At 31.0% G+C, this 26,981-nt stretch overlaps 1 protein-coding gene and 1 long non-coding RNA gene across 3 annotated transcripts in view; one reads left to right on the forward strand and one right to left on the reverse strand.

Annotated features, from left to right (window-relative positions):
- The window catches only part of LOC129972386 (potassium channel subfamily T member 1-like), a 452,573-nt gene that overhangs the window by 8,290 nt on the left and 417,302 nt on the right, over positions 1 to 26,981 (reverse strand). For both annotated transcript variants that reach the window (XM_056086510.1, XM_056086511.1), the window contains exons 22-27: positions 26,784 to 26,918; positions 24,557 to 24,668; positions 22,442 to 22,543; positions 8,254 to 8,337; positions 6,490 to 6,621; positions 4,026 to 4,149 (exon numbers count right to left, since the gene is read on the reverse strand). In XM_056086510.1, coding sequence (XP_055942485.1) covers positions 4,026 to 4,149; positions 6,490 to 6,621; positions 8,254 to 8,337; positions 22,442 to 22,543; positions 24,557 to 24,668; positions 26,784 to 26,918 — 689 coding nt within the window. The remainder of the gene's footprint in view (positions 1 to 4,025; positions 4,150 to 6,489; positions 6,622 to 8,253; positions 8,338 to 22,441; positions 22,544 to 24,556; positions 24,669 to 26,783; positions 26,919 to 26,981) is intronic.
- On the forward strand, positions 1,793 to 26,971 carry LOC129972387 (uncharacterized). The gene is made up of 2 exons (XR_008784854.1): positions 1,793 to 1,915; positions 26,794 to 26,971. It is a non-coding gene; the product is annotated as an uncharacterized LOC129972387 (long non-coding RNA).

The raw sequence follows: 26,981 nt of genomic DNA on the forward strand, positions 1-26,981 counted from the left end.
TTAAATGCATAAAACATTAAGAAAATAAACAGAATCGTTTGAAATAATCCGCCGAAAAACGTTAACCCTAGCCTCATTTCTGTTGGGAGAAAAAAAAAAAAAAAACTGAAGCCTTACTCTTTTGGCGGTGGGGAAAATGGAAGATTTTTTTGGCGAAAAAGTTGGCGGTGGGGAAAATGGAAGAATTTTTTGGCGGGAAAGTTAGTTTTTAATTAATAATTAAAATTCTAATTAAAATTTCAAAAAAAGGGACCCCAGGTGCACATTCCCGACCTCTAAGGTATACATGTACCAAATTTGATAGCTGTACGTCAAATGACCTTGCTTGTAGAGCGCCAACACACACACACACACACACACATTGAGCTTTATTATAAGTATAGATTACTATACATATTAATATATTTAATTATTATACATATATTATATATATAAATACATATATTTTTTTTAGTACTGAGTATAATTCATAACTCATTGGAAGAAATTGATTTGTATTTATTTCAAGATTTCAGTAATGCCAGGTATTTATTATTAGTATATAGTCACATCGAGCGATGAGATAACCAATTTAGTCTATTCAAAGATATAAGCAAGGTGCTTTGCTTTTAATCGTATATTACTTCTTAGCCTGCATTTCCCATCTCCTAACTTCCATGCCACATTAGCGACAGAACTCAGATGAATGATTATGAAACTTGCTAGCTTATCCAACGGAGATATTTTATTTTGTATCTGGATTTCGAAATTGGTTACCGCCTCTCCCTGAAACAGTTACCTTACATTTCTACCCCAATTTCTGCCCATTTCTACCTTAATTCTGCAAGGAAGCAATTTAGGTTAAAGCACGTCTGTTTCTAATGCATGTGTCACAATGGGTCACTTATGTTCAAAGAGCGAGTTCGCAAATTGTACAGACTAACTCTATGGCAAAGGATACCGACGTGCTCTGATTGGTTTAAGCCTTGGCATCTTTTTGGCAATGTTTTGCACTCATTATAGTATAGTTACCGCTTATTTGACTCAAACCTTGCAAAACAGTGCCAAACTGTTTCCGATCTTTGTTGATATTCTTGAATCCATTCCTAAAATATGTGTTACAGAAATGCAAGAAATAAGTATTCAAAAGAAATGTATAAACTATTTATATATTTATAAATCTTAATATTAAGTTAATAACAAATATCAAGATTAATAATTAGATTGTTAATAACTATATGAATCTAAATATCTTAACAAATATAGCACATTTGCAGATAGACGTCTAATGGTAATAATTTGAATACGAAATTAATAAATAAATATCTCCTTATTTTATTTTGCATGAATATTCAATAAGAATTATAATGATTTCTATTCCGTTTAATGTCGTCTAAATATCTTAATAAATATAGTATATTTGCAGATAAATATTTTATGGTAATGATTTTAACGCGAAAATTTAATAAAAAAATTGGCCGATCATTTCCCGTAAAATAAAAGCTTAATTTTCAAGTCTTATTTTAATAATACTTCACAGAAAAATTGCTACCTGTGCTAATTCTTTATTTACAAGATATGAAATAAGAAAAATAGCTCTATTCTCATCAATCTCAATTATTTTGTAATTGTATTTCTCTGGAAGATTTAATTCCACCATTTTGAAAAATGGCAGGCAAAAAAATACGTAGAAACCAAACAATGCAACAGGGTTGCAACAGCTACAGCATAGAAAGTCTGTGCGAAAGAAATCGACCAATCAGAGCACGTCGGTATCCTTTGCCATAGAGTTAGTCTGTACAATTTGCGAACTCGCGTTCAAAGATGCCTATGTAAAAATAGATTATTGTAATGCAATCTATACTCTTTGAAGTCTTGTCAATTATATCTTTGTATGATGCAGATTTTCGTTTCTTCGGTCTGACAAAGATTTGCGGTAATTTTTCATTATTTTTCTATAATACTGAACATTTTCACTCAAAATTGGCAGAATCTTCTAATAATCACTGCTCAAATTCATTGGTATTTTATTTATAATCATTACATTTCAGGCATATAAACTGTGTAAAAAAAATTTAGTAAGTTTTTTAGACTATAAAAGCTATTGCTATATCTTAAAAGTTTTTCTAATTTTTAACTATTGCTTCGTTGCCTTTATTTCCCAAATTTCAAAAGACCATTATTTAGATTATTGTGTATTCATAATTAATATTATAGTTATAAAATTGTTAGGACCTATTTATATTACTTTATAGTTCCTATTCAATTTATTACTTAAAAACTATTTGCACTACTTAAAAACTGTTAATACTTGCTAGAAATATTTACTTATTAAAAAACTTTTACTACTTTAAACAAAATGACTTAAAAATGACTACTGCTTATTAAAGAATTCTGTCATTAAAAAGCTATTACTACTTAATTTTAATTAATTAATCCATTACTTAAATATTTGATTACTATTTACTATTAATACTTTTACTTTATTACTATTTACTATCTATTTAATTACGATTCACTATTAATTGCGTTTACTTAATTAATATTACTATTTAATTTTTTAATAATTTAATTTATTAATGCTATTACTACTTAAATTTAATTTACTTAATTTATTAATATATTAAATAGTTAATTACTATTTACCATTAAATATTTTTATTTAATATTTACTATTAAATTTATTTAATTACTGTTTATTATTAATTACTTTTGCTTAGTTATTACCATTTAATTATGTGCTATTAATTTAATTTAATAAAACTATTATGTCTTAACAAATTCTTATTATTATAAAGTATCACTAATTACTATTTTAAAAAACGTTTACATTGCTTTATAGCTGTTGATAAATTTCTAATAAGTGTTCACATTTTCGCATATTTGTCATTTCCATCGCCACCTGTTTCAGCACGGGAAGTAAATGTTTCTTATAAAACGATCGTTTATAATCATAAATGTCTTTTACAGGTGAATATGAGCTTTAATGGAAGGAGGAAAATGTAGTCCATAGGATTCAGATAATTACATATATCAATGGATAATTGCATTTTAAACTGTGAAACTGAAAGTTAATGATTAGATTTTATTATTATTGCATAAATCAAGGTAATTAATATTTACTTAATATATATACAATAAATTTCAATTTTCAACTAATCATCTGTACGATTAGGCAAATCAACATGCGTTTTCTTTCTTTTTAAACCAGCATGAGACTTATTGAGGATTGACCTCTAAATTTTGACCTATGACTTAAATATTTCAAATTTGGTAAGGGATTTTATGACAACAAATGCACTTTTGAATCAAATTTTTGTTCCAATTTTGTGAAAAACGTTCTAAATCACAAATTCGGCTTTCGATTATCATTATTAAACGCATGCCAAAGATTAATCGCCAAACCTTTCGCCAAGAATGACATGATAGATTCAGTAAAAATGTTAAATTCATGACAATAGTTAATATTTCCTAACTATTGTACATCAGTGACATGCAAGGATTCTCTGCCACGACAAATTGATTAGAGAGTATGCGAGAAAGTTTTGGGAAGACCACTCCTAGTATCTGCATCAGAAAATGCATTTGGCTGGCTGGCGTTGAAAATCAGTCGCCAACTCATCAAAGTCTAGCTATAAGGAGTTTCCATGGATATAAAATCCCGATATCACTTGAACACAATGAGTCATTACTAAAATCAAGACTGAAATACCAGACTTCTTGTTCATGAATTGGGTTGTAGAATGGTTTGATCTAATTGATGACCAGCATTGCATTAATTAGTTTTCACAAGTACATACGACGCAGAATGCAGAATTGACAGTCACTTGAGAATACTACATTTTACACATGAGACTGAGGCTGATTTGTACCTGTGGCATTCAGAGGCGATTAGAGTTTAATCTGCAAAATCTTAATCCAAGACATGACTCATTTGATCATATTTTTCGATAATATAATGTGATGATAACCTATCCGTTACGACAGAGAACAACTTATTTTACTAATCTTGTTAATGTTATCATTATTCATTAAAGGCACCTTACCATAGTCTTCTGTTGGGAGACATAAATCCTTCATTCTGTTTCTAACCAGGTTGCCAATTTCTTGTCTTTCAACGTCTGTGCGAATGGCAATTTGGTCCTCGTCGTCCATTAAGTCCAGAGACATCTAAATAATAAAGAGAGAGGGAAAAAATAACCTAATAAGATCGAAGAAATCGAATGAATTCGAAAAAATTATACTGAGGAAAATTTATGTTCATTTAACCATCTGTAAAAAAATAGAGTTATCGAGGGAATTTAAAATTACATCGATCAAAAACTTTAATTCGATTTAAAAATCACTGTACCTTCATATTTAACAAGATAATAAAAATAAGCCGTGACAATAAAAGTAAATTATAAAGTAATGAAAATTTACGTGGCAATATGTACGTTATGTAATAGTTAAAAGAGCAATAAAATTAAAAGAAAAAAGTGGCGTCTTTTTTATGAGAAAAGAATTTCTTAAAAAAATCCATTGCCTGAATCTGCATATGTCCTATTGATCGCCGTTTCCAATAGCTGTAAAAATAATGAACAATTTTTAAATAAGGTACGGAGAAGAACTGCTGTATTAGGACTAATACGTCTGCTATTAAGGTTGTACCTCAGTCTGAAAGTTTAAATCGCTATGATATGAATGTGGTTCGTTGAATTGTTTTTCTTTATAGAAAGTGCTCTATTATTATAATCAAGAACATGTGTTTACAGTTAGATATAATCAATTTTTTAATAATGGAGACTTAAAATATGATAAACGCTGGCTCTTCACATTAAAGATAACGAAGATATGTACTATATTAGCACAAAATGCCTCACAACATTGTTACGATATCATCACGATATTGCCGGCATTTAGAATATCGAATAACATCGTGGAGTTACCGTGAAATATCTTGTACTAATAGGATTGTTCCCTTTGCTGGTTAGAACAATGATGGATATGTCTGAATTGAGAAACAAGCTAATGAATTTGTATCCAAGCCGACAAAACAAACTTTGCTAATCATTAGCTAATATTCTAAATAGATATATCACTGTTAAATATCCCGTGTTTGCGTTATATGAATATTGTTACAAAATTTTTCTTCTACAAATACCGCTAATCAATCGCAACACATTTAATCGCTATAGTTCAGCAGCTTGCTTGCTAATCCTCTCCAAATCTTTTACTTGTCGGCGACTCGGACTCCTCTCACACACAACTTCTGACGATCCACGCAACTTCACTGAAGCTTGCTTGATGGTTGGGTTGACGGGGCGCCTAGCCCCAGCAGGGGCTTATCCCCGGTAAGGAGAGACTTCACAGTGCTTTGCTGTCTATACTTTGCCGTGGCCGTCTTCGACGAAATTTGGAGATGACGAGTGTCAGGACTCATTGTGATTGTCTGATATTAGGATGAGGGTGGAGGGGGGGGGTACGCTGCCGTTGGGCTTAGTAAGTTTTTACTGCTTGTGAGCTAGAATTGGCTATTGAGATACTGTTTAATTTGAGTTTGAAAAAATAAAAGTTAGGAAGAAAAACTAAAGGGCTGAGATAAATTAAAGTAGTATATTACGGGGTCTTCTAGAGTTTGTAGATGGTTTATATTTAGGGATTTTAGCTATTGCTTCATTTTCATTCTTATCCATCTTTTTAAAGAAGTTAGTGGCTAGATTTTTAATGAATTTTTTAAGAGGGGGATAGTGTAGGCATAAGTACATATTTGTATTGGGCATGTAGTATTTCATATTGCAGAAATTTCTAATTAAGTTATTTTGCTGGCGTTCAATAAGTCTAAGATTAGTCTTGGCAGCATATCCCCACACAGGGCAGGCATAAGTTAATACTGGACGCAAGTAGGCAGAGTAAATAAGCATTTTATTTTGTCTACTCATTTTACTTCACTGAAGCTTCAGAGTGCCCGTCTTTTATAGTTCCGGGAGGCGGGGCTAGAATCTTCAGACCAATCAGGGCGTATCTGAGTGTATCTTGGTTCCTACTGGATGGATCCTGAAACTTCGCGAACTTTCCAGTATGATCCAGTTAATCGCCAAACTAGCCAAATTCGTCGCCAAGTCGCCAAATGGTCGCCAAGCTCTTAGGTCATTGATGCGGCAGCCGCTCAGCACAGATCTTACAACGGTCTTTCTCACGATGACACTATTCGTGCCGGGTAGCAAAATTACAGATTTGTAACAATATCTAATTTTAATGTAATAAATTCAAGCTCAATTATTTTAAAAGTGTAATCTGATTTCATAAGCTATGACTTTGTTCTCCAGTCGAGGATCTATCAAATCTTTTCGGAGAGAATAGTTGTTTATTCAGCTTAATATTTATAACTAAATAACCGTTTTCTAATAAACATGGTGACAAAATCTTTTTGACTGATTAACAACTTCTTACCTAATTCCATAAATTGATATAGTAACAAAATCGTTTAACCAGCTATTATTTCAACAAAAATTTAAAAGGCAGACTTACCGATGAAGTTTCCGCTAAAGTTGATTTCTGAGTGCGATATACTCCTATGGGTATTTCATATGTAGTAGACGATAGCTTTTGGTATAAACGCCCGTACGTTTTGATCCATAAATCGTCCTTTGTAATACGAATCTTTAAAAAAAGAAATTAATGGAAAATTAACAAAAATTTATAAATATATTATATTGTTTTAGTAAAATATTCGAATGATTAATTGATTCAAATAAAATGACACATCTTGTGAAGGAGTCACGATTATAATTGATCCTTTTTTAAAATCAAACTTTAAAGAAAGTTTTAGAAAATAAAACTATATTTTTTTACAGTGAATACAAGGGAAATTTTGAGCATGAATTAATATCTACTTTGAAGTCAAACGAGCTTTCAAATTAAAGTATTTGTTTAAGACTTTCTTAAATTTGTATTTAATCTTGGCATGTTATAAAAGATAATAAAGATATAATTTCTAACCATTCAGATATAATAGTACAATGAGAATCAAACTAATTTTTACATTTGAACGTACGTAAAATTGCTATTGGCTCAATTTTCCGTCCAAAATTGAACAAATTCCATTACATAATAAACTTCTCGTATAATTAAATAATTTTCGAGAAATGTTTCAGTAGAAGTTTACACAACTATATTCAATTTGCGACTACGAATAAAAACAATATGAGCCTATTGTCCCTCATTGTTTTAAAGAATGTATAACAAAATTCCATGCTGTTGAAATGCACCATTTTATACCACCAAACCCTTTTATATCGCCAAAGAATGCCAAATCACCAAATTTTGCCAAGTGTCATCAATGGTTTTTCATCTCGCCAACAAAAGTCAAGTCAGTAATGTCGAAAAGCAAAATGATTTTTCATATAGCCAAAGAATGCCAAGTCAGCAATGTCGAAAAGCAAAATGGTTTTTCATATAGCCAAAGAATGCCAAGAGTCCATGAACAAAAAGCAAAATGATTTTGGTGATTCGGTATACGGTGGGAAATGAAAAGTAATTGACTGTTGGATTTCAGCAGAATGGAATTTTTTATACACAGCCTATATTGTGAAAAAATGCAGATTTTTTAATGAGAATTTGCTTTTATTTCTATAAATTAAGAGGAAATCTAATATCTTAAACATTTTATATCAAATATCTCAATCTTTATATAAATCAATGTATAGTTAAACACTACTCTTAAATTTTCGAGACTTGTCGGCTTTAACGGCAGCCAAAAAGCGCCAAGAAAAATGTCGCCAAATTATAAAAACATAATCAAGTGCATAAATATATATAATAAATATGTGCATAATTATAGATCAAATCATTTACGAATCCATGCTGCCAATTGAAATCGCCAAATTGGCGAAATTTTTTCTTGGCACTTTTTGGTCGCCAACTGACTCGTACCAAACTTTCTTCGTCAATATTTTCCAAATAATTTAATGAATGTATTCACATAAACAATATAATTCTGTTCCAAAAAGGGCATCAAGGCGATAACTTATTTTTGCATACTTCATTTTTATCTGTTATGTAGCATCCTATCTCGAAATTCTAAGTTTTAACTTCACTCTGCAGAATGCTTCCATAATCTTTGCTGCATTGTAACTTCGTACCTACACCTGTGAGATATAACCTCGCTTTGCTCTGAAGCGAGGATTAAAAGATTCACTCAAATGGCCATTCATTCTCGTAATTCTCCTCTTATAGGCTTAACTGTATTTACGTTATACGTCAAATAAGTGGGTTAACATTTAATTCTCTTACCGAAGAGAGGAAGCCAGATCCCGGGGCTTGATCCACTCCCAGAAGGAGGCGGACAAACGTGATCATGTAGTCCTTCACAAAAGCCTGAAATGACAGAGATGGATAACATATCATTAATAATAATGCCACTGATTCTAAGATATTTTAAACTATTCGGTTAACTTTTCGAATCGTTCTTTTAAAAGAAAGATTTTGGCAAAGGAATGAAAGGAGAATGAATGATACGCGCTCCATTTCTTTTAAGTCACTGATAGATATGATCTGTAATCTCTTTATATTACCCACATGAAGAATAGTTTTCTTGATTTCCTTCAATAAAGTTAAACACAACCTTTACAATTTGTGTGTTCATCAAAAAATATCTCGAAATAATTCTACATTATTGAAAATTGCAACATTATACTTCTTTCCTTTTTAATTTCTTCATCTATGAATTTATTTAATCTCCTAATTAAATTGCACCTCCTATTTAGGGCATTTACTGTTATTCCAATCTCTATAATAACAACAACAACAAAAAAAACTTTGAAATCTTGACGTTTTACCTAATGATTTTTGAGTTTAACCCTTTCTAGGAACGTGGGAAGTATGCTTCCCACCAAATTTATCAATCTTTGCATGAAATTATGTAGGTTGGCATAAGTTCTGACACATTTTTTTAGTAAGTCAGAAACTTAGATGCTTCAGTTCTTTATCTCAGACAAAATGACGTGTCTTGATTTGTTACTTAATTATTCATTAACAAATTAATTAATGAATCAAATTAAATTTATCTAATAAGCTAAATGAATCCCTTTTCTTATTCTAATTTCAAGCCTAAAAATATTTTAACATAATATGGCTAGAAAAAAACGGCCCTTTAAAGGGTTAAATGGTATAATACGAAGAGGTAAATTATTAAAGAATAATTATTAAAGAGGTAAATAACATTAGAAAGAGATAATTATTAAAGCTGTAAATTATTATTTCGTAATTAGATGTGAAATCGATAATTACGAAACGTAAAGAGCTAGTTAAATAAAATTTTGCGCACAGGTTTAGCATTTTATGTAGATTCTTATCAAGCTTTGAACGAAATCTGTCAAAGGATCGACTTCGGTTGGTTTGTACTTTTTCAAGCATGTAAACGAAATAACTTAAATCAATAAATTCGGTAGGTGATCTTGTGGTTACAATTGCAGTTTCATGTAATACAAGAGATGTTCAAAATATGTCTAAAATATATTACCGCGATAGATTAAAAAAATGGTGGATTCCCACAAAAAAAAGAGAGAGACTTTTATCGGAAAGTATGCGAGACAGTTTTAGGGAGATAACTACCACTGGTTTAAAAGAATGATTACCTAAACTAACATAATTTAAACATTTTAATTACATTAGCAGAAAATTATTCAATCGTCTTCTATTGTCCAGTATACTTTAAGCTTTATTTTATAGAATTTAATTGCATTTTAACTCCTCCAAAACAATTAGAGAAATTGTTTCTATCAAATTATAAAGAAAAATCTCACCATTTTTGGCTCTAATATAGATTTCTCTGTCACTCGATGTTTATTCCAATTTGTTTTATTTTATCTACGAATATCACTCTTGAAATGCGTCTCATAATTCTATGTTGCTTATAGTCTCAAGTTTTTTAAGGGGCCTCTGTGGCCTGGTTGTAAAGTCTCGGGAGATCCGCTTCCACCGAAAAATCGTTATGTACACGGTCTTATGCATATTAAATCCATCTGGCGAAACACCCTACCACTGGTTTGGTGCGATAGTTAGGAGGGAGGGGAGCTTTGATGCCAGCTCAGGTATCGCCCTCGTTATCTGACAACGGTTCAGAATTACTAGGTCCATTCAAAAATAGCATTAAAACGAGACAGTATAACCGAACTGAACTTAAGTTTTTGAATGATAATCATCAACATAACAATTCGATCTAATCAACAGATGGAATTCCTATCGACGGACTTGCATCTGATTTCAGAGCGGGATTTATAATTAATCCTCAATTCCAAGACATAATCCCCGACATTTTAATAATTAATAAAAGTTCAGTCAAACTGAATGAATTATCACCTAGACTCTCGATATAATAAGGTCCGCTTGTATATTTCTATTATAATATTATATAGATGAAATCTGTAAGTTTTGATTTGTAAAGCGAGAGTGCTTTCAGAGTTTGTGAATTATATGCTCTTGTACAGACTTAAATGAGCTGCAACAGACTTCACATCTCTGTGAACTAAATCTGTTCAGCCGACTGTCATCGAAGTCAAATCATCATAAGCTTGAATAATAGAAGTCCAATCTCATCAATAAATGGTATTCCGTTAACTGCTTACGACTGGATTTGCCACTGTGATTTCTAAGCAGGACTTATTAATGATCTTCAATTCTAGGACTTAATCTCTGCCTGCCATTTTAATAATTAATAATTTATGTCATAGATGGGCTATGGCTGTTGCTGTAAAGAGTACTGGTTAATCAGAACGATCTAAAGCCATGAATGAATACTGATATAGAGTGTTTTAAAAAAAGAAACCTGGAAAATCTTTTATTCATAAGCCATTTCCACGCTGAAAATTTTATTGATGAGATGGGATCAGTGTACATTCGTGGATGGATAATTAGCTCCAGAGATCACTTTAGCTCTTTCATTTAAAATGCAAATGACAAATGGTATTTCACTTTCATGCGTTTCCAACCGAGAACTGAATATGATTGAAATGAAAGCAATGCTAATCAAATGTTAATGGAGTTTACCCATTGCAATTTCCTACTTGTTTCGCACGTTTCAGAGTAAGTATTGGCTTTTATCGTATTTTTATGCAATAAAAACCGTATTTTAATGTAGTCGGTAACTAGAAATTTTATTGTTATTGCTTGATGATGAATAAAGTATGACAATGGAATTAATTTAATTCATTCGGAAATATAAAAGTATAAAAGTTATTTTCATATCTTAAAATCCGTAAAATAATCTTTTCGGTGAAACCAATTTAAAATTTGCGTGTTATTTTTGAATTTTGGCCATTTTATTTATTTACATATTTACTTTTTGCTTGATTTCCAACAATAGAAATGTTGAATAGAAGAATACACTGTTGCCCTGATACTGAAACCATTTTCATTGTTTCATTGAATATTTAATCATATGATTTTTTTCATCGTTGAAAGTTAAAGAAGGAATATTCTATTTAGGACTGTCTACTTGTTCGGTAAATATCATAATATAAATCGGTTAATAGACATTTAGCAGACGATTCCTTTTCAGACATTTTATAACTGCTACCATTTTTATTTTGTTAAAATATTATTAAAAAGTAAAAGCAAACGATTTTTTCTTTGATAAACATATTTTGTTAATATTATTTCGTTTATTTTTTATTTAATAGCTGATGATCAATTGTAAACCTTCTGCAATCTGGCAATTTTTGTAAGATACGCTGTTAAGTTGAAAGAATAAACAAGCCGATGGAATTCTAAAATGCTTGGAGTATTATTTTAGTTTTAAGAATTTAAGATGCTCTGCAAGCTATAATTTGAAGCTTAAGAAAACGGGTAGTTTTCTAGAAAGCATACAAAACTACTTTACAAGATGAATAGAAAAAGTGGGATTAAAATATCGCAATATTTAAAAGTAAAAAAAAAAAAAAAAGACACTCAAAATGCATTTTTTCCTATATTACGAAATACATACACAAATACATTTATATTTTTTCAAAATACATATTATATATATTTACAAAATACATTTATGTATCCACAACATCCTATCTATTAATCTATTAATTGCACGTTGATACGCTCTTTCGTAATTATTCTTTGCAAGTGGCGTATGGTTAATAATACACACCTACGTTTATTTGAGAGTTTGCGATAAGGTTTCAGAAAGACTATTTTCTCTGGTTTTTTTGAATAAACTTTAATGTAGCTAACGTGCTGTTGGGTGTCTAATATGTCGTGCCATTTTAACTTCTTGAACTGAAATGACGAACTCAAGTCGTCATGAACTTTCTTGAGTTTGAGTGACGATATGCACTCGTCAGAAATTGAGAATCACGCCTTTTATAAAAAGTTTTATTTATGAAGAAAAACAGACAAACAAATTTGATATCAATCCCTCTTCTTAAAATTGAGAAAATTAAATTATTTACCAGAGCAGTGTTGACTGAAAATAAATTACAGATCAAGTGGTTAAGTTTCAAATCAAACGTATATTTTGAATGAGAGATAAGAAGGCCGAATTAACGTCAATAACGATTACAATGATTTTTATCTTTATCGATGCTATAACGATTTTTACTTTCTCGTATACGTAGAATAGAGAAAGTATCGTAATCGTCAAAAAATTCGAACTCGAGATTTTGAAGAATCTCCACATTTTAGACCTTCTTGAGTTCGAACAATACATTTTTTAAAATTATCCGTCTGTATGTGACAAAGATAATTCAAAAATCTCTTTGATCTAGACTACTGAAACTTGGTATGCTGTCTTTACACCAAGTTTTTAGTTTTCAACAAACTCCACTCAGAGGAAGTCCGTCTGTCTGGATGTTCGAATATAAGATGACTACAAATCGAAGAGAGCTATATAGATTCGGTATACAGATTTATTATCTATATTGTAGGCACCTGTTAAATTTTGAGCCAAATCCAACTACGGGTTGACTGTCTGTCGTTCTGTATTTTCAGAAATAAGTAAGGGCGATAATTCAAAAAGGCAATAACTTAAATATATTAAATTTCATAATTACAATTTTAATTTTTCACTCCGTTGAGAAAAACGCGTCTAAAACACAAATTCGATTTTTTTGGATTGTATTAACGCATGTCAGGGATGAATCGCCAAATAACTCGCCAAGGATGACACGATAGATTCAGTAAAAAATACTAAATTCACGCCAAAAGTTAATGTTTCGTAACTATTGTTCGCCAGTACCATGTAAGGTGTGTTGTTACTACAATTTGTGACTACAGGTGTAGTTTTATGTCAAATTTATGTTTCTGTTGGTTGGGGAAAAAAAACTCGTCTAAAACGCGAATTTGACATCCGGGAAATATTAACAGCATGCCAGGAATGGATCATCAAAATAACTCGCCAAGGATGACAGATAGTTTCAATATAAATGCTAAACTCATGGCAATGGTTAATATTTCGTAACTACTGGACAGCAATGCTTTGGGATAACATATTTATTGTATGTTCGCGAGAAAGTTTTGTTGAGACCACTCCTGATGTTATAATAGTATTATAACCAGAGAGAGAGAGATAATCAGAATTAAATGTTAGTTGATTCCACACATAACTCCAGATATTCCTTTAGAGATATTCACATAAAAAATGAACAGAATAGCAGCACAGCAACTAAAAAAAAAAACCTGTTGAACAGAAACAGGCTACATTTCTATCACAATTCGTGATAGAAGTTTAATCTATAGATAGATTATTGTTCAATAAATTCGTGAAAATAATGAATATCAAATTATACATAAGATATGAATGGAAATTAAAACAAGTAGTACTGTCGTAGGTAATTAGTAAAAATCGTAAGTTGATCATCGAAAATCGGCTACCTATGTAACAAAAGGATTATTATATATTATAATTGCATTTTACTAGAGCAAAAATAAAGAATTCTTCAGATATCTATACTTATAATAAAGCTCAATGTGTGTGTGTGTGTTGGCGCTCTACAGGCCAGGTCATTTGACATACAGCTATCAAATTTGGTACATGTATAACTTAGAGGTCGGGAATGTGCACCTGGGGTCCCTTTTTTTGAAATTTTAATTAGAATTTTAATTATTAATTAAAAACTAACTTTCCCGCCAAAAAAATCTTCCATTTTCCCCACCGCCAACTTTTCCGCCAAAAAAATCTTCCATTTTCGCCACCGCCAAATCCGCCATTGTTCCGTGTTTTTTTTCTCCCAACAGTAATGAGGCTAGGGTTAGTATTTTTCGGCGGATTATTTCAAACGAATCTGTTTATTTTCTTAATGTTTGATGCATTTAAAATTAAACATTGTTAATGAATCGATCGTTCAGATTCATTCTGAAGTACTTTTGAATGAAAATAAAACAGAATAAAGGAAATTAAAAATTTTTAATCTGCATAGCGTTACCCCAACTGGCGTAGAAAAAAAATCACGTATTTGCGATACGTAACTGGCGTTGAAAATTCACGCATGCGCTTTGTGTTCTGAATTCCGCATTGTGTTGACGAATTACTATCAACGGATGCGGACTGGATTTAAATTTTTTTAGGTTCGTTGCATGTTTTTGTAATTAAAATGTATTTATGTTAGTTATATATTTTTTGTATATGCTTATAGTTTTAAGTGCATCGTTTTTTAAGTAGTTTTTTTAAAACCTGTTTTAAACCGTCTATTTTAAACGATTCGTTTCATTTTCTTAGTGTTTGATGCATTTAAAAGTAAACATTGTTAATTAATCGATCTGCTCATGATGAATCTAAGAAAATTTTGTTGACAAATTCTTGAGATAATACGTAAATTGAAAAAGATATTCTTTAGTGCCCATAAAGTTTAAACGCTGAGTGACTCTATTTTCATTAATCAGATTATAAAAAAATGCTTTGTTTCAGTAAAAAATATTATTATATTAATTGCAGATTAATTCTTTCCACTTTAATTTAAAACATAAATTCTACGGGTGCTAACAGAAAATTAGAGAGATACATATTAGGTTATGACTGAAGTTCTTTATAATATTATGAGTGAATTATATGACTATCAAAATTTGAAGTTTTAAAATATTTTGATGAAGAGGCTATTAAAGTAGGAATTGCATAAAATATTTAAATATAAAAATTTTAACGAACATTAAGATTGGCGAACCGGTTGGTCGACAAATTCTTGAGATATTACATAAATTAAGAAAGATATTTTTTAGTTCCCATAAGGTTTAAATGCTCAGTGACTCTGTTTTCGTTAATCATGTTATTAAAAAAATTAACATTTACTGACGAACACGAACACACTGATATTCACCGTTACTCTGATTAGATGTTATAAAATCTGAATAGATAAACATAAACGTGTAAACAGCTGTGCGCCGGTTTCTATGGCAACACAGCTGGAAAGGGAAAAGAAGTTTCCGAAGAAAATTCACGCATGCGCATTGTTCTGATTGTTGTCATGACAACCACTTTCAACAGATGATTTAAATTATTTTTAGGTTAGTGGCATGCTTTTGTAAGTAAATTGTATTTATGTTAGTTATATATTTTTTGTATATGCTTATAGTTTTAAGTACATCGTTTTTTAAGTAGTTTTTTTAAAACCTGTTTTCAATGATTTAAATTATTTTTAGGTTAGTTGCATGCTTTTGTAATTAAATTGTATTTATGTTAGTTATATATTTTTTTGTATATGCTTATAGTTTTAAGTACATCATTTTTTAAGTAGTTTTTTTAAACCTGTTTTAGACCGATTATTTTAAACGATTCATTTTATTTTCTTAGTGTTTAATGCATTTAAAATGAAACATTGTTCATTAATCGATCTGTTCATGATGAATCTGAGAAAATTTTGTTGACAAATTCTTGAGATAATACGTAAATTGAAAAAGATATTCTTTAGTGCCCATAAAGTTTAAACGCTCAGTGACTCTATTATCATTAATCATATTATTAAAAAAAATGCTTTGTTTCAGAAAAAATATTATTATATTAATTGCAGATGAATCATTTACACTTTAATTTAAAGCATAAATTCTACGAGGGGTAACAGAAAATTAGAGAGATACATATCACGTTATGACTGAAGGCCTTTATAATATTATGAGTGAATTATATGACTATCAAAATTTGAAGTTTTAAAATATTTTGCTGAAGAATCTATTAAAGTTGGAATTGCATAAAATATTTAATTATTAAAATTTTAACGAACATTAAGATTTACGAACCGGCTGGTCGCCAAAGGCCTCTAGTCATTAATAAAAGATATTTTATGATAATTATTACTCAAATAGCGTTGTGGAATTTTATTTTCTCATTTATGCTACCAAACGACTTTTAAAATAATTTTCAACAATAACAATTATGCGAGTTAATGAACAAGTGAAAGCTAAAAAATAAATGAACTAGAACTCATTTTAAGCAAATAGAATAATTTCCTAAAATGTTAAACAAGGCATTTTTTTTCGAAAACTTGGTTATTTCACATAGTTTTCAGAATGCAAGAATATCGGAATTCTCTTTCCTGTAATGCATTACAATTAAATTTTTAGAAAATAATAAAAAGGCTTGCATTATAACATGATTATAGCATATTATTGTCGATGGTGTGATTTGACATGTGGGATAAAAGAACGTTCTAAGCGTTACGTAAGGACGAATGTTATGCCCAGAGCTATCAAATATGGCAAAGGTTAACTTTTTGGAAAGCAAGCGTACACAATAAAAGAGTTTTCCGTATCTTTAATTGGATATTTAAACAAAAACTTATAAAATTCAATATTTTTTTCTCAACAACTTGGAAGCTTACTGTCAAACAAAAATGATTTTTGTACCAATAATTAAAAACTAAACAAAATGAACTAAAAAAAATTTAGTTATTACTATTTTATTTTCGTAAAATCCTATTTTTCTTTAATTTTAATAAACTTTTAAAATTCTTTTAAAATATATTTCGTAACAAATATTTTTTTTCTGCTTTAGTTAGTAGATTTATAACTCATACGCTTAGAAACAATATTCAGAAAAATGTTCGCATTTTATCATACAAAACATATAAGAATAAATTAAAAAAATAAAATATTAATGGATGAAGCCATATTAAAACATTATCAAGCTAAAATGTTTTCAGACATTTTTTTCAAATTAACGTCATTCTAAAAAAAAAAAATTGTGTTCACATGTCATTCAATAAATAGGAATTAAGTTTGGAATCCATTTGAACCTTGTAATGGATTAATATATTATTCCGCAGAATAGGAAAAATGTGTATAAAAAACCCATCGCGATTTAAAATTTGTATTAATAAATATAGTACTAATTTATAATAGAAATTAGCTCTCTACTTCTATATTTTGTACTGTCTAACTGAATGTTATCTTTTTTCCCTCTAAATGTATTTATCTTTATTCAGTTAAGAGTTCATAGAACACTTGTACATTTATTATATTTATATCGAATTATAAATTGCAAGTGTTTTTTAAGAAGGTTTGTTTAGAAATAAGGAAAAAGAAAGTTAAACAGTTTTTTCTTTTTAATGCCGCATAATATTTTCTAATTTCTATATAACTTTTCCTGTCGTTTTAAGCATTTATCATATCAAACATCTGGATATCTCCCAACCCTCTTTCTGCCATCTGTGATGACAGCTAACTATCACAATTATCGCAAGGCGCAAGGTCTAGACTGTACGGTTTGCGACCTCCTAGCTAAAAGATGTTATCAGATTTGAAGTTCGAATCACGCACACAATTGAAGCACGCAGCCATGCATTGTGGTATAATTTTGATGTTTTTTCGTCTATTTTAATAATTTCGCACATCATTTAATGTAATGCTCTCTAACCCTCGTTTTTCAGGTAATGACCGAATGATTCCCCATATTTCATAGTCTGTGGTAAGATCGATTTTCTTAGATATTTACCCTTTTCTGGTTCAAAGACCGCAAAAAAAAAGCGCCATTTTTTAAAAAAAATAAACTTTTTTTTTATGAAATCCGAAAAAATTACAAGAAAAATTACATTTCATTTCTTTTCAGAAATATAGATGGCAGCACGATGGAATTTATAATCGTCTGCTGGATTAATTTTATATTTTAAATATCCATTTCCCCCCCTTTAATGTGAAATTTTTTAAGAAGAATTATTAAAGGTAATGATTCTTTCAAGATTATCTGCTTATATTCTTCCAATATATTTGAGATACTGATTTTGCATAAGATTTAAATTTATTTTGGAACGTTTCAAAAGTATTTTTCCGAAGGTGTCATTATGCGGGGATATCATCCGCATTGCAACATCTCTCCTTCCTGCGCTTCAAATGTGTAACTTAGTGCAAAAAATTCTCATTTTGTAAAATATGCAACCTAAGTGATATTTTAGTTGGTTTCTTTTCTTTTTTTTTAAATATTTTTTCAAGACATTTTTTTTAGTGTTACTTTTTCTTAAAATATTATCACAAAGGAAAATTAATTTAAGAAACAGATTTATTTTAAAATATAGAGTAAAGAGGAGACAAATACTATCATACCCTCGCTTCAAAGATAAGGATAAACCTATTCAAAACAATTAAAGCACTTGTTTATATTTCAAGCAGAAGTTTCTGGAACTTTCTATAACAGATAATTTTATACAATGTTGCCAATAAATCTCTAATAGCTTAATAAAAGTATTAAATAAAACAGCAGAAAACTTGGGTCATGTACTTATAATTTCGCAACTACAAAGTAAGGCAAAGAAGTAGAGAAGCTTATAATTCTTTTAAATATGATAAAATTCTATTCTAGTTTTTTACTAAAATAAAAAAAAAAAGAATTTTTTTTTGAAGTTGTAAAATAATATGAAATAAAGATATTCCATTGAAGGTGTTCATTTGTGGGAAATAATGTGTTCATAATCTTTATTATTTCAGCTTACTGAAAATAATCTTTGCAATGCCATTTCGTTTAGCTTATATGATATGGTTTATTTCATTTCGTATATTTTTCACAAAAACAACGAACGGTATTAATCTCTGAAGTTAATCAACCCTCTGAAGATGAAAGTAAACTTTTCGGACAAGATTTTTCTGTTATAATTAGAAAACATAAACAGAGTGATATCTGTTTATAAATACTTTTAATAAAATTCTCCTCCATTTAGTATTTATACGGAAAGAAAAGATATATAATACTATATGCGTGCCGGGCAGCTAACTTACAAAAAATAAATAAATAAAAGATAACAAAGTATTATACATGAAAAAAAAGCGGCTTGTTTGTTATCCGCATATTTACTTTTCTGTTTGAGCAAGAATAATTAACTACCGTAAGTAAATAAATGTTGCAGAGATAGGAAACATAATAGAATAAGTTATTATGTTCAGAAATGAAAAACCTAGGTTTTTTCGTTATTCCTTTTTGTTTCTTTCAGGTTTAGAAAAAAAACAAAAAACGAAAAGTTACATTACATCTCAAAGGAATTCTTCCATAAAAGCCATCTTATTTTTTTATTTTAAGACGCAATCTGTGGAATTAAATTTTTGTTTTCTTCATATCATTCTCTTTTCTCAGCTTAAAAACATAGAAATAATCTCATTAAGAAACAAAAAAAAGTAAGCTTTATAATACTTAATAGTGAATAAAGAAGAAATAGGATTCATTTTTACTTTTTTGTACTCGAAATATACAAGGTATTGTAATATTAAAAAAAAAAAAATTCGAATTTGTACAAATCTTCACCTTCCAGACTTTTCTAAGTTCGAAGAATATATTGTTCCAAATCTGTAATTTTGCTACCCGGCATGAATAGTGTCATCTTTAGAAAGACCGTTGTAAGATCTGTGCTGAGCAGCTGCCGCGTAAATGACCTGAGAGTTTGGCGACCATTTGGCTACTTGGTGAAGAATTTGGCGAGTTTGGCGACTAAATGGATACTACTGGAAAATTCGAGAACTTTCACGATCCATCCACTAAGACCCGATATACAGCCAGGTACGCCCTGATTGGTCTGAAGATTCTAGCCCCGCCTCCCGGAACTATAAAAGATAGGCAATCTGAATCTGCAAGGAAGTGGTATGGGTCTTCAGAAGTTGTGTGTATGAGAGTGGTCGGAGTCGCCGACGAGTAAACAGATTTGAGAGGATCAGACAGCAAGCAAGCTGCTGAACTATTGTGATTAAATGTGCTGCGCTATTACAATTGATTAGCGGTATTTGTTGTAGAAGAAAAATTTTGTAACAATATTATATATATATATTGGAATTAAGTTCGTTTTGTTCGGCCTGTATGCGGACACAATAACTCAAAGCCATTTTGAGCTGTATAGATGAAATTTTGTATATACACTTAACACCAAATAATTAGATTTTATCAAATTTCGAATGAAATTCATTCAGTGGAAATTATCTGTCTGACTGTCTGAGAACAACTGCCTACAATAATTAGAAAACATAAAAATCTAGATGTATAAAATTTGGTATATAGTTTAGGCATCTAAAATATAGTTCTGTATCGAATTTTGAATCAAATTCGCCAAGGGACTGACAGCTTTCATAGTGTACTTTCATATGGATGTCAATACAATGATTTGTACCATCCTGTCGCTCATTTAAAGTCAAGTCGCTCTGGAGCCGAATTTCTTGGAACCTCTTCAGCCGTATTGGGAGTTAAACTGAAGTGAGATTGGCGTCGATGGTATAAACAGAAAGGATGAGGCGAGGAGGGAAGGGGAGACTTTGGTTTTTTTTATGTGTGTGATGACCGGATCCTGAACTCTTGATATTTAGCATTTTTAAATTAGTTTGGTTTTGAAAACCCAGGAGGATTTTAAACTTTTAAATCAGTTTTTCATTTATGTTTAATGTTAATTGTTATCTATGTCTGTGAATAAACGTCTTGTGTGCTTTTAAAACTATCTTTTCCTTCTCAAGACATTACAGAGTTAAATGAATTAAAATGATCTTGTGGCTATAATTATAACTTAGTGTCAAGTTCTGCTTTCACGTGGTTGGATAAAAGAGTCTAATTAGCATATTCGATTTTCTGGTAGTTGTATATTAACTGCTTGCCAGCAATGAAAGGAGATAACTTTTTTTTTGAGAGTAGGCGAAAAAGTTTTCAGAAGACCACTCCAACTGGTTATTTCTAGAATCCTAGTCTAATGGAAAGTTTTTGATGCTCTACAACTACACTCAAAAACTTAAACAAAGTAATTATTAATTTACACGGACATTTTTAATGTTAGCAATCTTTGCATACGAAGTTTAATCTAAAGTCTGTCTAGTCTATCTTTCTTTAACCCCTATATAATTCTACATCTCTTGATGAATTGGAATGAAATTAGGCGCGCTTATTTTTGTTAGCACCTTGAAGGATTAACTACACTATTAAAATCCGCTGGAGTGGTCTCTCTAAAACTTTCTCGCATACTCTCGGAAACTATTTATGACAGAGAACGCCTTGCATGGTACTGGCGAACAATAGTTACGAAACATTAACTTTTGGCGTGAATTTATTATTTTTTACTGAATCTATCGTGTCATCCTTGGCGAGTTATTTGGCGATTAATCCCTGTCATGCATTAATACTATCCAAAAAATCGAATTTGTGTTTTAGACACGTTTTTCTCAACCGAATGAAAAATTAAAATTGTAATTACAAAATTTCATATCAAATTTAATATATTTAAGTCAATGCGTTTCTCATTTATCGCATTTATATGTTTTTGAAAGTAGAGACCGACAGACAGTCAACTCCTACCTAGATTTGGCTCAACATTTGACATTTCTCTACACCAGAGTTCTTGAATCTGTGTATCGAATTTCATCTATCTAGCTCTGTTCGTTTTGTAGTTATTGTGTTAACTTATACTCAAACATCCGGGTAATTTATTCTGAACAGATTTTAATCAAAATTTCAGAAAAAATATACAAATTGGTGTAAAAACCGTATATCAAATTCCATCCATCTATCTCAAAGCGTTTTTGGGATCTTTATCATAGTTACCGAAATTGTGTTTTTTGAAATCAGAAAGGTCTGAAACGTGGGAATTCATTAAAATCTCGAGTTCAAATATTTTGATGATCACAATAATTTCTCTATACTACGAATATGAGAAAGTAATAAAGAAAGAGAACCAAATGAATTGAGATATCAAACACTACTTATGGATCCAGTGATACGGACAAAGGACTTCCTCTGAACGGATTTTACTCAAAATTTAATAGAAATCTGCAAGTTTAGTAAAAAGAAGGCTGATTTCATTGAATATGATTTTATTATGCTTGATAAGATTGTCAATTTTATTGCATTATTATATATAATATCGCACTGATTTCAAATCTTTTTAAACTTTTCATTTAACTATAAATTTTTGACATCTTTTGAACTTTCGTGATATCTAGAATTCAAGTATATTTTGTAAATTTTCTAATTTCTTCCTAAATAAGCAAGAAAACTGAACGAAGAACATGTTGCTGGTTGTATTCCAAAAAAAACCTGTTCATTCATGTCACGTACCTGATAGAGTAGAGTGTCGAGCATGCTTGCACTGAAAACACTCCCTGCAGCAAAAGGAAGTCGAAACATGTAGGAAATGTGCGATCCTCTGTCCTTTTCTCTCTGGAAAGAACACATATTCATACATCTAGATAAGGCAATACATATTCATTTTCATTTAGTGAGAGGTGAAATCAAGGAATGTACAATGTTCAATCAATGGAATGCATTAAATGATTTTAAGTTTTACAAGTCTTTTTAGTCGCGAGTCTATTTGCAGAGTTATTGGCTCTCGATGTTGTCCTACTAATTGCTCCTGTAACCACCTGTAGACCCCGAGCAGGTAGATCAGTCAACTTCTATCACGACGTCAACGATTGCAGACCAAAACCAAGTACAGTACACTCCCGAGTATCGAACCTAATGTGGCGGAAGGGTAGGCCGGATAACAAAAAAGCCGGATTCATTTCTTCCAATACAAGACAACAAAGTTTTAATACCGACACTCACTGTTATAATGCGTATTTTCTCACTTCTTAATGAGTACTAAGGTTTCCATTTATCTCAACATAAACGCAGCCGCGGCCCGGTGAATGATAAAAGTAGTTGCTGGTAACGAGTAGAGGTTAAAATAGAAGGCTCTGCATTAGTAGTTTATATACTGCATGTCAAGAATTTATTAGAGAAAAAGTAAGTTAAAGGATATAAACTGTTCATATTTTAACATAATACTGTAATGACCAACTTAAATGCAGGAAACATAAACAAAACATTAACGTGAATCGTAGGCCTAGTTCTTAAGAAAATGAGCTCAAACTGATTTTATTTTTCACTGATAAATGATTATACAGATAGGAAAAAGGAATCCTAAAATAAGAGTCAAAACTTACAGCATTCAGATTTTGAAATTGTCCTAAGTAGATGACTTAATAGACGACTTGCTTTCCTCATTTAATTACGAAAAAGAAAACTAGGCCGGATAGTACGGAAGCCGGATAGTCGCGAAACGGATACTCGGAAGTGTGCTGTAACTTTGATGATTAAGTCTTTGTCAAAGATAAGTAACGGCGCGTTCCGAGCCGTAGGAACTATGAACCTCCTCAATCCTTTGATCGCAGAATTTGCTATCGTATTTAACATTTATTGCTCAGACTGTGCTATAATTTTAAGTATTATTTCTGTCATAACGTTTTTATTTTTTGCAACTTTGGTTTGTATTACTATTTTTTTTTTAGAATTAATATTTAATTCGATATTATAATTCCAAAATCAGATTGTAGACATTTGTAAGTAATGGAACTGGAAGACAGAGTACGTTGTATAAGATGCCTTTCTAATTAAACCAAATACACAAAATTTTTTTCTTAGAGTGTGGTTTAAGTTTCATTACAATTAAAGATATATTGTCCTTCAAACAAGTATGTTTTCTTTGTACATTTTAATATGAAATCCCAAGTCTTGTCTCTTCTGACATGCCTCTTTAAGAAAATATTCCTTCCGCGTCACTAGAGAAACAAATCACACGCTGAGACGCAGCTCATGAGGCCGTTCTCTATCAATAGGTGCGGAACCCAAATTTCTAATTGATTGATATATCCTGTCCTGCTCAGGATATTTTGTACCATGCTGTTGGGAATATCAGTGGCATCTACTATCGCTCTCACACACACTATATCGAGGATTTTTATGGAGCATGGACTTCATAAACGTATAAACGGAAAAGCCTTGTGGCGAATTGGATTGAGTGAGGATAGAACCTGGGACCTTGTGGTTCGCTGCCCAGTAACATGACTACGATACAAAAGCAATTGCTAATGTGGCGGATTGTTATGAGCGAGGATAGAACCTGGGACCTTGTGGTTCGCAGCCCAGTAACATGACCACGATACAAAAGCAATTGCTCGGGTAGCGTAGCTGTTAACTGGCTTATAAGATTTCACCACAGCCTTAATGTTCATATAAGCATAACCTGTTAAAAACATTCCTAGCATAGCGCGAAAAAAGCATATGGAGCACCTTAAAAACATCTGTATTGCTCAATTTTTATAGAATTTTAATCGATAGTGAAATAAATAGCATTACAGAAGGGAAGTAAAAATTATACCCAACTGTTTTGTAAAATCGACTAACACTTACCTTTTCCATTTTTGATAAATGCAATGCGTAAGCGTCCCTGGCTCTGAATTGCATGAAACGCATGTTGCACGATTGACTTAATTCTGTGATGATGCGTACACTTGGAAATAACCTGGTAGAGAAAATGGAATTTATTTTAAAACCATAAAACACAATAAGCTATTTTTTACTTTTGCGCTAATAAAAACGTATATTTAAAAATACTAATTTGTATTATTTTCTACTATTTAGTCTAGAATCTCATTGCTATAAATAATAGGGAATGTTATAGTCATTTCTTCTGAAATTCATTTCCAGGTGGTACCTCTTACATAGAAAAAAAAATTTAATTCAAAATCTGTTGATTAACAGATAGTTATGTTCTTAAAACTTTAAAATATTTTATTGTCATCGGAAAGGTACACAAAAAAACGTATGGATTTTGTAATTCTACAGCATAAGGAAGGGAGTGAAAAATCAAGTTGATAGTCTGTTTTTTCAAATTTTGAACATGTAAATGTTCTAGATGAAAATGGAATATTTTAATGATTTCAGAACTTAATCATCAATCGATTAATTTGAATCTTTATTATATACGAGAGACACTATCAAAGGACAAATTAATTTCAAGACTCGTCACTATTTGTAATAATAAATTATTCATTGAAGATAAAAAAAAATCTACATTTTAGTACAGTAATATAAGTTTGTTAATATTAAATTAATATTAATCTATGAGCCACAGCAACTTAGAATTATTCTCAATAATAATTAAAATAAATTTCAGCATTTTAACTAATTTTTTCGATCAAATAATGAAAATTTTGAACTGTTTTATTATCAAGATAAGTGTGCGTCTTACTAGAATGCTCTACAAGCCTCCTTCCAAATCCAGTTACCTTACTCCTTCCCTACACGCATTCACCACACTCATTCTAAAAATGCATAGAACGTAAAAAAAATGGAGCAGTATAGATCTCCAATCTTCTATTCCACATCATGCCAATTCTGACCGTTCCATATTGATGATCGGTTTTTGGCGTCGAAGAGTAGATTTATTATACGAAACAAAATCATATGACAAGGAGCAAACGTAGCATTTTTTTAATTGGTTAGACTTACCTGGATAACCTAAAAAGGTTGAATTATTTCGCGCGTTGAAAAAAAAAATTGACGAATAGATTTCCTTAAGAACTTTCAGGACATCTCTCTCATTTGCGTTTCTCTTTGAGGTAACCCAGAAAAGCCATAAGCAGCCTACCTGATCATAGTGATTTATTTGTTGGCAGAATTCACTTAAGTGTACCAGTTTTTGATTAATGCTTATTAAGAACAAAGGCAGAGGATAAAGATAAATTACCTCTTGGGTACTGTCATCAATATAGTTTATATGGCAAATGGCATCCACACCTTTCAGCTCTTTACTGCCTGAACAAACATAAGAAAAGACAGGCTCGCGCGCGCACACACCAATAACATCCCAATTCATAATCAAATGAGTCGATATTTTAACAATCCATATTACAGGTATGCGTAATATCTAATAGTAATAATAATAGTTTGGTTGTAAGTTCAAAGCACGCCGGCAGAAGAATCTCCGTGTGTGTGGTGGCTGGCGCACTTATTAGTCACAAAGTCCTCCATGTCGAGAGTAATAACACTGGGGGTACTGGTTCAGAGGTGATCTTTCTTCGATTCAGGTCTAAATTACGATCTGTGGATGAGTGAATGAAATGCATGAATGAAGTCCGCCCCGTAAAAAGGGTTGTGACGCGTGAGTGTGTGTGCCATCTTCATTTGAGCTAGAAGTCAGACTTCTACCCTCGGGTGCTCAGGGGTCTTTACCGTCAGAAGCTACTGCGAAAAAAACTTGGCTTAAAATAGTAACACGACAAAAACAACAACCGCTACGGTCGCCAAACTATAATTATTACAAACGATAAGTCGTTAAATGTCGCAACCCATAAAATTTCGATTGCAGCCCTATAAAAATAAAGCGAGTTCCGTTTTTTGCTACTATTTAAAATGGCTGATGTTTGACGAAAATTTTATCAATTTGTATTTCACGAGTTTAATGACGAAACTATATCATAATCTTAAGCCTGACGGAAGACTGCGATTAACGAAGATTTAAAACTGAGCAGAATGACTACAACAAGACCATATGATATTGAAGCAATTAATTTTAGAATTAAGAAACACAAAATAACAAACCATATTTTATAAAGAACAATAATAATCTTCTTACTTGAACATAGTTTGGACAGCAACGATGGTGTTACAGTCAGCTAGGTAATCCTCCTCCGCGGAATTCGACGATTCCTTGTTGACAACGACGACGCTGTCGGCCAGATTGATTCCAGCACGGAGCAAGTCATCGAGACTGTTACAGAAAGAACATGTTTTTTTAATAATAAATTTATTTCTTGAAGTGCATTGATTGGTA

The sequence above is a fragment of the Argiope bruennichi genome, chromosome 6, assembly GCF_947563725.1.
Source record: "Argiope bruennichi chromosome 6, qqArgBrue1.1, whole genome shotgun sequence".
NCBI lineage: Eukaryota > Metazoa > Arthropoda > Arachnida > Araneae > Araneidae > Argiope > Argiope bruennichi.